The sequence below is a fragment of the Trichophyton rubrum genome (genome assembly GCF_000151425.1).
Source record: "Trichophyton rubrum CBS 118892 genomic scaffold supercont2.1, whole genome shotgun sequence".
Taxonomy (NCBI): Eukaryota; Fungi; Ascomycota; class Eurotiomycetes; order Onygenales; family Arthrodermataceae; genus Trichophyton; species Trichophyton rubrum.
In genome coordinates this window covers 11,151-24,666 of record NW_003456428.1, presented here as the reverse complement: position 1 = coordinate 24,666, position 13,516 = coordinate 11,151, and the positions used below count along the sequence as shown (strand labels likewise).

At 48.9% G+C, this 13,516-nt stretch overlaps 6 protein-coding genes across 6 annotated transcripts; 2 read left to right on the top strand and 4 right to left on the bottom strand.

Moving 5' to 3' along the window:
• Positions 1–170: 170 nt before the first annotated feature.
• On the bottom strand, positions 171–962 carry TERG_11505 (phosphoenolpyruvate carboxykinase [ATP]; the record flags this gene model as incomplete). Its single annotated transcript, XM_003237965.2, has 3 exons — positions 171–477; positions 549–624; positions 727–962. 3 exons carry the CDS (start codon positions 960–962, stop codon positions 214–216), a joined length of 576 nt encoding a protein of 191 aa, XP_003238013.2. The 3' UTR covers positions 171–213.
• A 16-nt stretch (positions 963–978) lies between these two features.
• TERG_11504 (uncharacterized protein) lies at positions 979–1,719 on the bottom strand (the record flags this gene model as incomplete). The annotated part of the gene is made up of 2 exons (XM_047750616.1): positions 979–1,394; positions 1,614–1,719. The coding sequence occupies 2 exons, from the start codon at positions 1,717–1,719 to the stop codon at positions 979–981; spliced, it is 522 nt and encodes a 173-aa protein (XP_047604984.1).
• Positions 1,720–4,853: 3,134 nt separating this feature from the next.
• TERG_00004 (uncharacterized protein) lies at positions 4,854–6,086 on the bottom strand (the record flags this gene model as incomplete). The annotated part of the gene is made up of 1 exon (XM_003237963.2): positions 4,854–6,086. One exon carries the CDS (start codon positions 6,084–6,086, stop codon positions 4,854–4,856), a length of 1,233 nt encoding a protein of 410 aa, XP_003238011.2.
• Positions 6,087–6,871: 785 nt separating this feature from the next.
• On the bottom strand, positions 6,872–8,530 carry TERG_00003 (uncharacterized protein; the record flags this gene model as incomplete). Its single annotated transcript, XM_003237962.1, has 3 exons — positions 6,872–7,064; positions 7,153–7,982; positions 8,057–8,530. 3 exons carry the CDS (start codon positions 8,528–8,530, stop codon positions 6,872–6,874), a joined length of 1,497 nt encoding a protein of 498 aa, XP_003238010.1.
• A 1,209-nt stretch (positions 8,531–9,739) lies between these two features.
• On the top strand, positions 9,740–11,826 carry TERG_00002 (uncharacterized protein; the record flags this gene model as incomplete). Its single annotated transcript, XM_003237961.1, has 5 exons — positions 9,740–10,058; positions 10,138–10,734; positions 10,798–10,965; positions 11,029–11,197; positions 11,253–11,826. The coding sequence occupies 5 exons, from the start codon at positions 9,740–9,742 to the stop codon at positions 11,824–11,826; spliced, it is 1,827 nt and encodes a 608-aa protein (XP_003238009.1).
• A 481-nt stretch (positions 11,827–12,307) lies between these two features.
• On the top strand, positions 12,308–13,057 carry TERG_11503 (uncharacterized protein; the record flags this gene model as incomplete). Its single annotated transcript, XM_047750615.1, has 1 exon — positions 12,308–13,057. One exon carries the CDS (start codon positions 12,308–12,310, stop codon positions 13,055–13,057), a length of 750 nt encoding a protein of 249 aa, XP_047604983.1.
• Positions 13,058–13,516: the final 459 nt, after the last annotated feature.

Sequence of the window (13,516 nt, the reverse complement as noted above, 5' to 3'; positions counted from 1 at the left end):
CCCAGCCGGCGAAACCGTCGACGACATAGATGCGGTTGCGGGTGTTGAGATAGTCAACGGCACGCTCGCGGTTAATTCTCCATACCTATCAATCCAAGCGCTTAGGTCAGACTTGTTGTTGCTAAGACAAAATTAAGCGCCAAGATATCCGCCAGAGCCTCTTTCGCCAAGATTGCACCGTCACGTTATCCGATGAGTGCGGGGCTTATGATATTATCGGCTAGAAGGGTAGGGGAAAAGGGGGGGGGAGAGGAGGGATATGGAGAAGAGACGAACCTCGGGGCTCATGGCCTTGTTAACAGATCCCCACCAGACGTCCTTGGACGAGCTGTCTTCCTTGACGATACGCTTATCTAGGGGAGAGCGGCCGGTTTTGGCACCAGAGTAGGCGGTAAGAGCACCGCTGCAGGTAATGGCGGTTCCGGTCTCGTAGACCAAGGCATCTTCATAAAGGGAGGCGACGGAAGGGTTGGCAATCTGCAACGACCGGTTAGAACGTATCAAAGCTATATGGGCCTAGCTTCCCATTCAAGTTCAAGAAGACTTACGATAGCAACTCTGTCATAGTCGATGTGGGCGGTCTCGTGGAGTTCTTCCTCGATCTCGGTGTGAGGGTGAGACGGCCTGGCAAGCGGTCGGTCAGTGATTGCCCTAGCATATGTCGAAGGGTCTTGACAGAGGATAATTGAGGATAAGGGGGATTTAAGAGAGGGCAAGGGAGCGTACTGGACACCAGTTGGGTGCAAGCTCGTCCGGTTAACTGACGGCATGACCATTTTGAGGGATGTAGAGTGGTAGTTAGAATGATCCTGTTTCAATGCCTGCTGCTTATAAAAGTCTGCCTGCTGAGTCTGGGAAGTAGAAGTGATGGTTGAGGAAGACGGGTTGGAACGGCGGGAATGGGAGGGTATATGTATCTGATCACAACGAGCGGAAGAGAGGGCAGCGGAGGTGGGCAGCATGGTTGCTTATTATATCCTACGGCACAGGAACAGTTTTAATTTTTCGTTTTCGTGAAGCGTAAGCGTAATATCGTGTCAGGGATCGTGCGAAATCGTGGGTGTTGCTCCGGCAAAGCGGTAGTTTGCTGCTCGCTGCTCGTCGTTTCTGGTGGAGTTTTGCAAAAAAGAAGGCAGAGTCAGCCAGGGCACGGGGTTTTTTCGCAAGGCCTGGGCCACCTGCCACCCGGATTCTCCCGGCCCGGTGGCGCTGGCGGGCGAGGGCCTTCTCCGACATCCTCCGATCCCCGTGATTCGACAAAACGGGTAAAGAAAAGGGGGACAAACCTTCAGCTTCGACTTCAACCGCAACGACATCAACATCAACATCAACGTCAACGACAATCACAACATCCGCGCATTTGAGAGGGCCGCGACAAGCGGCGGAAGGCTGCACTGTCTGGAGGTCGGGCAGCGAGAACAGTGTCAACCTTGTGATGGATTACACGATAATTTTGCAGTGAATTGCTGTGTTAGTCGCCTTGGCCAGCCACTCGCCTGCCCGCGAAGACAGCCACAATAATGACTCCATAGACGGAGGTACAGCCATCGGATTGACTCTCGAGCTCGCAGGGTCTATTTTTATTTTCACCTTCGAACGTCAGTTTCACTTACTCAATGGTAAACTTGTAACTTTACTCAATTGAACGAGCCAGGGAAATCTCTCTGCAGCCCATGTTGGATGTGGAAGGTCAGGTAGCTCAGCATCAAGAGTAAACATTACAGTACCGGCACGGAGTACTCCAAAATACACCAAACAATATACAATAAGGGCCTTCTTGCAAGGATTGAGTTAGGTTCCCCGTCACAGACAGCCATGGGGGGTTACCACCATGCTACGCCACAATGCTTCCACCTGTCCAACTGAGGGCCAAAGAGGGACCTGGCTTCACTCTGGAGTACGAGAGCGCTGACTGGCTCGCTGTGACTTCAATCTGAGGGGTGGCGATTCTCGTGGATGTTCGTGCTCCTGGGAAATGGCGACCCGTGATTGCTTTCTCAGGAACACCTTCTGGCCAGGCCGTCTTGCAAAGCTCGCATCGTTTTGCAAAAAAGAAAGATGATGGAAAGGAGAAGCTCTTGCTCAAAAAAGTGTCTCTAATTCCGCGTCACGTTGGTGATTGAGGTTTTCTAGCTCCCGCTCAGCGTCGCTAGCTCCATCGCACCCACGCTTTTGCAGTTCATGTTCGGCACCTGTCCGAAGGATCGTTGGCTGTTCCAACTTCCCCCGCCAGACCCAGCCCATGCAAGAACAGGGATAGAAATTTTTTTTTTTTTTTTTCTCTTCTCCCCTCTTCAGCATTTTCGGCCAACAAATGACGTCTCATGGCTTTCCAACAGGTGGCATCGAGTAGGCTCGGGAAACTGCTCGATTGTCTTCCATCCAATTGGGCGTCAACTATGAAACGAAAAATGAGACCCCTTGCATCGCTTTCCCGTCTTCCTCCACAGCTCCGTCCTGTCGGGCACTCATGCTCCGTCGAGATGACCTCTTCCGCATTCTTTCTTTTTCTCTGGTTTTCGCTGGATCTTCTGGTTTCTTCCTTGGAGTTTGGTGCATAAACATAAAAAAAAAAAAAAAAAAGGAATCTCCCGCTGACAGGAGAGAAATGGACGGGCACCCTGTATGGAGAATTCTGTCGCACACCCTGAGTCTGATTTGTACGGAGTACAGTGTTTGGGGAAGAAATATCACACAGCTCATCACTTCGTTCCTTTAAAACCTCATCGCTTCTAGCTGATCGTCCGCAACGGGTTTGTAACACACCAGCTTAGGCTTCCGGTCGTTTTTCTACGAAGCACTTGCTGCGCCTAGTTCGGCCCTAGTTCGAAGCTGAACTTCATTGCAGCAGCAAATGAGGATCGGTTGATCGTTCAACGGCACTCTGTAGGCTGACAGTCAACCCGATGCGGGAAGCGCGCTTGCGACGTATTTCCCAAAAGAACCATTTTAGTGACACAAGTCGGCGACCTAGCTGCGCCGGTTTCGTCCTACAGCAGTTTTCTCTGTACGACGTTCTTACGCAGAGAAATCTTAAAACAATAATTTTTCAAGAAATGATCATGAGAATCGGCAGACCGGTGAGAGGATACAGGGGAACAATACAATATCTCTACGGAGTACCTATTCACTCTTTGGTTCTAAAACGATTCTCTATATTATCGGCATGAAGGACGATAGAGACTTGCAAGGGTTCCCCTCATCGATGCCATACCCTACTTGTCCTAGTCCTGCCGCTGGAGATGCAGCGGATAGCTATCAGTACTCTAACTGATATAAGCTTCTGACTACACAGAATGACATACGGAGTAATTACATACTCCTTCAACCCTCAAGGGTCAAAGATAACAAAACGTTGATAAGACGACCAGGCCGACGGAGGGAACAAGCTATTGCCTAGACGCTTGAAAGAGCTTCAAGTTGCTTGTCTGGTTTATCAATGCCTGTTAACGGGTAGTCATGGTATCGCAGCGTCCCGGGATCTTCACAAGTTGTTGATCTCCCTTAGGGTCTTGCTACTTGGGGATGATACATGCTCGACAAATACCTAGTTAATGCCTCATAATCTATTGATGACGATGATCAGGGCTAGTCAAAGCCATTCCACCAAACCGTCCATCTGCCTGCCTTTTTACCCGTGTATCTGGGCATTTGTGCATCTCAACTCCTTCATCCTCCATGATCCTTCAATTTAGCTGATTTAATTAGTTGTCTGTCATACAGATTCCGCCCGGAGTCTATACACATTAATCATCATGCGTACGTATGTAGGTAACGCCATGCTCTCTGTACGCCTCACCTCGTCTCAGCTTGCTTGTTCTTCTCTCCGTTCTCTGTAAGCTAAGTTGATACTCACTCTGCGCAACTGACTTTTTTCAGCCACAGCGAGCTGCTTTACTCCCTGCCTGCCGTTTCACATGTTGCCCTGCAGAAACAGGATCGACGACCAACTTTTCGCGTAACGCGCTTACTGACATCTTCCCACTCCTAACGTCTTTTCGCCCTTTATCTTCTGATGTCTCATCCGTCTTTCCGTTGCCATCCAGTTTTACTTCCAACATCTTAATTCTCGAGGGCTTTCTGATCCTGAGATCGACGGTTTATTCCGGGTGTTTCTCGTTGCTTCCAAGGTTAAGTTGTCTCCGGTTCCCCGGCTCGCCCCGAGGAGAATCACGGGTTAAACTTGGAGTTTGCCGGGGCAATTGCCGGTTTGTCCCGAGGAATTAGTTTACGCGGCTGGGAGGAAAGGGGTTGCAGAGGAGTTTGGTCGAGGGTTGGTAAATTCGGTGGATACATTCTCCGTAAGAAACGAATATTTAGCAGACGAGAGGGCGACAGTTGTCTGGGAAACAGACCAAGTAACAAGGACAGGGATGCTCGCCAAGTCGAGAGGATCTAGATCGGATTGTGTTTCTATCTCTATGGAAGTACAATTCTATAGCCCAAGGTCGATTTTATAGGAGCTGATAAGTAGAAGAATAAGAATAAATAGAAATCAAAACAGGATGGGTTTGGCCGGCCAGCATATTCCCTACCATCTAACTATGTATTTGTATATCTCGTCTAGGTGAGAGTTATCACTATTAACCTCTGAATTCGCTCATAAATTCCTTGTGGAATTTGACAATGCGGTCTACCCATTCGGTCCCAGGAGCTAGGAAGGTTGTGCGGAAGTGCAGAGTGCCTTCTTTCTGTCCAAAGCCTGAGCCGGGTACGACACAGACACCTGTCGCATCGAGGAGACGGAGACAGTAGAACTCGTCCGCCTTACGACCAGCCTTACTGGCAGCAGCAACAGCCTTAGGTGGTAGATGGATGGTTGGGAAGAGATACATAGCTCCCTAGAACACACGTCAGGACGGCGATACAAATATATAATAATGGACATGACATACCTGAGGCTCTTGACATTCCACGCCCTCCATCTTTTTGAAGGCTTCATACAAAGCAAACGCACGCTGCTTGAGTCCGTCGGCAATAGTGTTGTACTCCTTCTGATATAGTTCGTAGCTCTCCTCACCTTCCACTGGCGGGTGAACCATACACTCGAGCAAACACTGGCCGATCACAGGTGGGCAGAGATTGATGCTCACGAACTTGTAGACCTGCTCGACCACTTCAGGTTTGAAACCGACGAGTTCAAAATATCCTCCTCGATGGCCACATTCGCCGACCATTCCCTTGGAGACTGAATGTAGTGAAACCAGCTCAATGCCATCGTACTTACCAGGAAACTCAGCCTGCAGCTCACGGAGACGTTTTTTGAAGGATGTGAACTCGCCCTTGAAGACGTTGGTCTGGTATACTTCGTCGGCAATGATGACCAGGCTCTTTTCGGCGGCAATATCAATTACATCCTTGATAGCCGCGGGATTGAGGCTGGCTCCGGTGGGGTTGCCAGGGTTGATAATCACGATGGCACGAATGTCTGTTCCAGCTTTCTCGCCGCTGGCAAGCGAGGTCTTAATCTCTTCGACATCTGTGGCCCAAGATTGAGATTCATTCAGGTAGTATGGCACGCATGTAGCATCGAGCAGGGAGAGAGTTGCTGTGTATAGAGGGTATTGGGGGATGGGAACAAGCACTCCGGTCTTTTTACCAGCGCAGATGACGTTCAGAATAGTGCTAACTCCCGCAGAGGCACCGCCAGTCAAGTAGATATCTTTCTGGCTGGCCGGAAACCCGTCTCGGCGGGCGATAAAGTCTGCAACACTTTGCCTGATACCGGGTGCTCCCAGGCTCTGGCTATATGCACCAACGCTCTGGACATCTGCTAGCAGCGTCTTTGCCCGCGCAATAACGTCGGATTTGTATCCAAAGACAGACTTGAGGGCTTCTTCGTTCTGGAGGAGGGGAGGGTACTCCAGGAGACTCAGCACCTGGCGGGAGAAGGTGATAGGCTTTTGTTCGAGCTGTTGCGGGTTCCCGATATTGGCAAAGATGACCTTATCGAATGGCAGCTTCTCGCCTCTTTCAAGAGCGAGTCGGTACTCTTCTGCTTTCACCGCCAGCTCTCCTCGGACAGCATACTGCGCGTTGATAACGTTGGGGTTGATATTGGTCCTGTTCATACGGGGAGTCGCCATGGCGGAGTATCGACGAAGGACGGCGGTAGCTTGATAACTATGTCAGTACGGCCAGAGTATAATATAATTGTAAAAATATCGAATCTTGTCTATATGTATTATAGCGATATAAGATGACTGGGTAAAAATGACTATAGGTGCAAATGAGGGACTGCTGCCCGCCTTTTTAATAGTCGTGGGTGGGCATAAGTTGCCTGACTTTTGCTTTTTCATATGTGGGGGAAGAGATACGAAGCAGTCAGACTGTCATATCATGCCTGGCCAACGCCGACTGGACTTACAAGCACACTGTGACCGAGGTGATGCCGGCTTCGCAGCCAGATGGACACCGGGGAAGCAAAGAAGACGTCCGTGGCATCGAGGGAAAAAGCAATCATAGGCGGTTGACCATGCAGTAGTAAAGCCCGGTAGAGTGCGAAGAGAAGCCATGCCGAGCCAACGGCTTATACGCAGGGAGACAACTGATGGTAAGTAGAGGCAGAGAAAGAAAGAGAAGATGATGAACTAGCGCATGGTTTATTTTCTAATTGTTGTTGGATGTAGCGTCGTTCGTATCAATTTCAATTGAGCGGCCCTTGATGGGCTTGATAGTCGCCATAGCCTTGGCGGTTTGAGAAGATAGAGGGACGGGGGTTGGATATACGATAATGAAGATTAGAGAGAGTATGTGGGCGTAGAAATAAAGGCGGAATGGAGTCAGGAGATCAGGGCTGTGTATTTCTATCTAGGCCGATGGTGTTGTGGGTTAAGGACATGACCAAAATAGCTGGGATGGAGCTACGAGGTTAGCCACGCTCACTGCCTCTCAACCGCACAGCCTGCCCGTACTTCTGCAGCTTAGTGATTAGGGCATCTCCCTGTTTTACTACGTCTGCGTACTGCTTGTTCTTGTCGTCTGGTCTGTTAGTTTCAATAATCCCGTTGACCCTGTCAATCGTGCACGATATCCGGTCCCCGGCAATAAACTTAGCAAGGTCCCTATGATCAATTAGTATACCGAGCGGAAGTAGGCGCTGGAAAAAGTGACTGAGGGCACTGTTAGTTGGGAGAAGTACAAGAAACATACCGATCTAGGAAATCAACAGTGACACCGAAGTCACCGGCCATACTTGCTAAGCCAACGACGCGGTAGCTCTGCAGTAGCTGCTGGTAGCCGCGTAATCTCATCTCACGCACAAACCAGGCACGGTGCTCGAACAGATACCTGTCCTGGCTAAGGAAGTTATCTTCCACTGCTGCCAATGCGGAGAAGAATGAGCGGTACTGGCCCATGTAAAGGCTGCTAACAAGCTTGGTCAATGAGGTAAAGTCGACGGGCGCTTCAGCTTCGGATTGAACGCCAGCCTCAGTACCTAGCGTGGTAAGGTTGACTACTTTGGATGCTGTGGCTGGTGTGGGAGTGGCACTGGTCTCCACGTCTGTCATATCTTCATCACCTGCTCCGGGACCTGAAGAGAGAGACCCTGATAGCGCAGATAGTCTGTCCTGACCTTCTCCTAAAAGAGCCTTGATCTCTGGTGCATCAACTACCTTGGCCTTGAAGTCCACACGTCGAAGAGATAGCGAACCAGCGAGAACAGAATAAATAACCAGGTTGGAGTAACTGCAGAGTTCATAGCTGGTAAATGTCGATAGACTGTCGAGGAGTAGAGGTGCTGCGAGGTTGTAATTGCGGATAGTAAGTAGATGAAGACCCTTATAGGCCTTTAGCCGATTTCGACGGTCCCAATCACCACCAGACTCAACCAGAGTGTTTGCACGGTCTACAGTTTTCTTGACGAATACCTTATCACCAAAGAAAAGTCCAATACGGACCATAGCGAGCACAATATCGATCTTGGTGCCTAGGACACCAGTATTTTCAAACACAGCCTCATAAGCCGCGATGGCTTTATCCTAAATAAATCGAGCATGTCAGATTGGATGTCAGGTAAGGATACGGCAAAAAAGGAGGATAGCTTAACACACACCTTATCGCCTACTCTGGCCCAAAGTTCTGCTTTCTTGCCCCTTGCGGCTTGTACTTCCGTCTCACCAGCAGCCTCAGCCGCCTCTTCCTCCTCCTTCGTCAACTCATCCAACTCCCTTTTATTCTCCGCGACCAGGCGATCATAGAGCTTCTCATCCCACACTAACTCTGACCTGCTAGTCGATGGTCTCCGCGCTAGCATGTCGGACATCACCACCACCCCAGTGCTGCCAGGGCTTGATCCAGCTGCTGCAGGGGGCTGTGACGAGCCTTCCCCAGTGCTATTAAGCACACCTTCTACCGGATGAGCAAGATGTCTGTATAGGGGCGCCATGTTGTGCTCTTTTATGGCGGCCTGGAGCTTCTTCAGAGAGCTCTGGCGTGAGGAAGCGTGGCATGCTGGGTTTGAGAGGTTGAAGATGTCTTGGCTGAGGGAGAGGTTGGGGTATTTGGCAAACTGCGGGTCGGAACCCATGGCGATTGAGTGTGAGTAGTGAGTGTGTCGGCGACAGTTAGATCTGTATCTCAGTCGTGGGTCCGGAGATGGCTGGGGAGAAGGCGTTCTTGGTTACTGCCTGCTTGTCTTCTGTTCTGCTGGCTGTTGATGTTGGTGATGTTGAAGCTTGAGCTTTGATTTGGTTCGAACTCCCGTGGTCACGTGGTAGGTACGCCAGGCAAACGTGCAATTTGATATTAGAAAGGCAAGGCAATCCGTGGACAGCGTAAAGTGGAAAATACTTGGTTACAGAGTAAGAACTCAAGGCATTATGCAACCTTGATATGGCAATTAATATAGCAAAGAGAGAATTATTATATAGAGCAGTGGAATGGAATGGGCAGACAGTATTCTATCGGCTGTGGTCTACAACTTATATTTGAAATTCAATTTATTGTCTAGAGATACCTATTATTATATCTAAATTATATCATCTTCATCCTTTTTTTTTTTTTTTTTTCCGCGTCTTTCGGTATGGAAACGCTCGTTTCTTCCGATTTCTTTGATGTCGGGTAGAAAGAGAGATGTGCTTACTAAACCCGATGACCAAGCAAGCGGATAATGATTGTCACGAGCCTCGCGCTTAATCAGAAATTACCTAATACATACTAACCCAAACCAAGGCCTTTGCCAAGACCAAAACAACCTCCCAAAAGCGGCTAGTGTCATTGCTCGCTCTGCCCGCGATTTCGTGGGAAGACGAAGCAACGCCAGCGATATCAAGTAAAGCGACAGACGACGGCGACGACAGCGGAGGACTCGACCTGGTTACTTGCGACAAATATACGCACAGTGAATGCTTAGGACACGGCGCCATTTACTACTGAGGAGCTATCCCGACGTGAGACAGGAGACTAGGCTGCTTTGATCTACGCGCGATAGGAACCCCCGAGCTTACGGCGGATTGACATCGACGAAAACGACGAGGGACTGCTTGAACAACTTGAGGAGCTGCTATGGGATGCGATGGGATTGTGCGCTAGATGAGTTGAAGTTTATCGTTAAACATCGAGGAGCCTGTAGTTGCGCTTGAAAGACGGCGGGCAGACGCGCATGAAGTTGAACAATTCGAGGAATTACTGCACCGGCTGAATAGCATTTTTCTGGAAGGACCGAAGAACCTGGCTTATTACGGCTGAATTAGCTGCTCGACGCCTCTATTTTTTGTCATTGTTTTGACTCCTGGACATGACTGCCGTCCTCGTGGCTACATGCACTACTACGACGGGACTCGAGCATCATCTTGGAAATATCAGCTGCAGGCCCGGCGGCGCACCGATACAGACTAGAGGAGTCATAGGGGACCAGGAAAAGCTGTTGCTAAGGATACGCGCGGATACACAACAGGCTCAGCAGGATTTATTGACTGGATCTCCAGGATTGGCTATGTCACAGACGCGCGGGAGGGGGAAGACATCCGTTACCGCTAAACTTCCCTCCTCGGCGGCCAAAGAAAATGTAGTGGGGAGGAACGGAATATCTGGGCTGGCTGCGAAGAGGAAAGCGAGTAAGCATGCCTTCATCCTTGTGCTCGTCGTAATGTTTGGGGTTGATTCTTGACTAACGTCCATTGCCCCTTCAAACAGTTGATTATGATGAGGATGTCGAGGGTTTTCAGTTCACGCGTGCTGGAAACGTCAAAAAACCGAAGCAGACAAACGGGGTTCTATTGAATGGGGTATCAGACGGCAGCTCAACTCCCGAACTGAGCAGTGCTGCCTCTGGACTTCGACAACAGAACAAAAAGCCTGTAACATCGCGAAAACCGAACGATATTATTGAACCGTCGTCGGAACCCATTGATAATAGAATTATGAAACCCAATTCAAAACGACCGGTCCAAGAGAGTATTGAGCCAATGAACCAGAAACAATCAAATCCGCTGAAGAAAATACAGACACCAGATCCAGGACCTATACATGTGGCCAAGAAACGAAAACCCGGCAGCAGCAAAGATTCGGCGCTTAAATTACCTCAAACAGATAACGAGGAAGCGATCCGGAGTATGCCGGAAGGAATACGAAATGCTAGTACCAAAATCGCACTGCCATTCGCGGACACCCCCGTCATCCAGAGAAATAAGGATATGAGGAAAGAAAAAAGCCGCAAAGGCCAAAGGAGAAGCAGCCTTAGTCTTCGTGGTCGTAGAGCAAGCTCCTTGATAGACAGCGGAGTATCAAATGGTGAGTCCTTACATTTTGCCATTATTGAGTAGTGAACTGTTGCTAACGTGAATACACACATAGCCTTACCACACGATAAGGTTGACACTGCGCATTTCTATAAACATATAGCTAGCGAGGGACTTCCTGAGCCGCGGCGAATGAGACAATTACTCACTTGGTGTGCCACCAGGGCACTTGGTGAGAAGCCGACGGGGTCACGGTCAGAGGACGAAAGCGCCAGGTTGGCTGGTATGTTATTTTCTGCAATGCTGAAAGGAAGTCATATTTTACTAATCATATTGCCCGTTTTAGCCCGCGTTATTCAAGAAGAGTTACTAAAAGATTTTGGAGACAGGTCAGACTTGACGGATTGGTTCAGTCGGCCAGAAACAACCACTCCAGCGGTTGTCATCAAAAAACCGAATCCAAAAAATATACAAAACGCCGACAAGATAAAGGAGCTAGAAGAACATATTCGGCGGTGTGTTGAATTTATTTATTCCCAACCTGTTTTCGGATGCTAATATATGTTATAGTCTCCAGGCAGAGCGTCAGTCTCTTGCAGCTCTTATACGGCCACCATCGGTACCAATCATTAGCACTAAATCGGATATCCTCAGACACCCTACATCCAAGCCGGACGATATACCTGAGCTTTTGCGGCGTAACCCGTTAGCCATCAACCAATCTCTTCTTGATCCAACTCAAGCGTCAATTTTAAACATTCTTGGTCATTCAGAATCACGGCCCAAAGAAGCCTCCTCGAAAACCACAAATTCCAGCTCTGAAATCGATACCTCCATATTATCAATATCAGAGCGCCTAACACGGCTTTCCGCTTCCCTAACACCAACTCTTGACTCTTTTGCAACTGGTATCCACAATATTGAGATGTTCCGGCAATCCGCAGACAGCCTCAGCAGCCACATATTACGTATATGTGCTCAAAGGCTGGAGGAGCGAGATGCACTGCAAGGCAAAAATGCTGGTTTGTCGACGTTGTCTGGAGGAAAAGAGGACGGTAAGAGCAGTCTCCAAGGGACAGTAACCGGCGGAAGGGAAGATTTAAGCGATATTTTAAGAGCTCTAAGCAGGCTTGAGAGAAGATGAATTTAGCTGTCCTTAGCGTCTCGTGTGCTTGTTAGTTTTTGGTTAAGCGTCGGGGTTCCTCTTTTGGTATGGGAACGGATACATCTATCGTTGACTTGCGCCATATACCTTTTGCTTTTGACTTTTTGTTGCTGTTACTGCTTGTTTGTATATATTATGATACCAACATGACGGATGAACCTGTACTAAGACCGTATACTGCAATTCAGCCGCCTGGCTAATTTATTGAAATAAGCAAAGATGATAATAAGAATGTATAAAGCCAAGATAGAAGCTTGTTGCTGTTAGAGCGTACCAGAAAATGTCATGAAATAGAACCAAACAGATACAACACCGCATTTAGTCGCTCGCTCTACTAGCCCGCCCCCAAACTTCATCCATACCACTCTTCCCTTTCGTCTCGGGAACCCACCACCCGATAAATGACCCAAGTATGAGTGCCATCGCAGTGAATAGCCAGTAAATTTGCCCCTTACCACCCATGTGTTCATTGAGGCTTGGGAAAAACTGGGCAACGATAAATGTAGCTATCCAGCTTGATGCGAGAGCCCAACTCTGCGTTGCTCCAACTGCTTCTGGCCCTACTAGCTCTGAGGCTAGAATGAATGGAACGGGGCCAAGGCCAACAGCGAAACTTGTCACAAACAAGAGCGTTGCCACAGCCGAGAGGACTTTGAAATTGGATGCTATCCCTATAGCAAGTAACATAGACATGCTGCCCATACCTGATATACTAAGCAAGATACATGTTTTCCGGCCGAGTTTGTCGGATAATGGTGCGCAGATGACTGTCATGATTAGGTTTAGACAGGATACTAGGACCGTTAGGAGAGCTGCGGTCGTCGGTAGAATAGTAGATAGGAGCGAGACGCTATACATGACGATACTGTTGATGCCGGTGAACTGTTGCGTAAGCATTATTGCGATGACGGATATTATGGCGGGTCTGTATATTGGGTCCATCAACGCTCCAAACATAGTCACGGCTTCTTTGGAACGGGAGGCAGTTCTTGACGATGGGTTTGCCAGAAGGGATTCTTCTTCCTCCGTTTCGACGGCTATGGGACCTCTTGGGCCGGAAGGTGTGGAGGTATGCCAGGTTCTTATTTCTTCACTGATATCTGCTGTAGGGCCTCTTATTCTTTGCAGAATCTTTTTGGCTTGGACTATGTTCTGGTTATCTGCGAGCCAGACAGGACTTTCGACAACAAATGCCAGCCCAAAGAGCTGAACGACGCCAATACACCCAGACACAGCGAGAATAATACGCCATGTGCTGCCTTTGCTGAGAAAGTATCCTAATATCTGTGTTAACAGGATACCGATATTGGCCATAACTTGAGTTACAGCTCCAAACATCCCCTTGCTGCTCGATGGAGAGACTTCGGAAATGTAGATTGGCCCAACCACGAGAGAAGCACCTGACCCAATACCAGACAAAAACCTCCCTGCCACAAGCAGGGAGATGGGAAAGGCAACAGTTTCAGCAAGCGGGCCAAGGATGAAGAATATCGTCGAGGACCGAAGAACAAGTAGTCGCCCATATTTAGTAGAGAGTGGCCCGGCCAGGAGGGCCCCGAGAAGTCCGCCTAGGGTATAGCTCGAAGAAACAAGACCAAATAATTCCTGGCTCATCGGAATACATTGAAGCAGTTTAGATGATAGAATGTGATCCTTCTCGCATGTTATC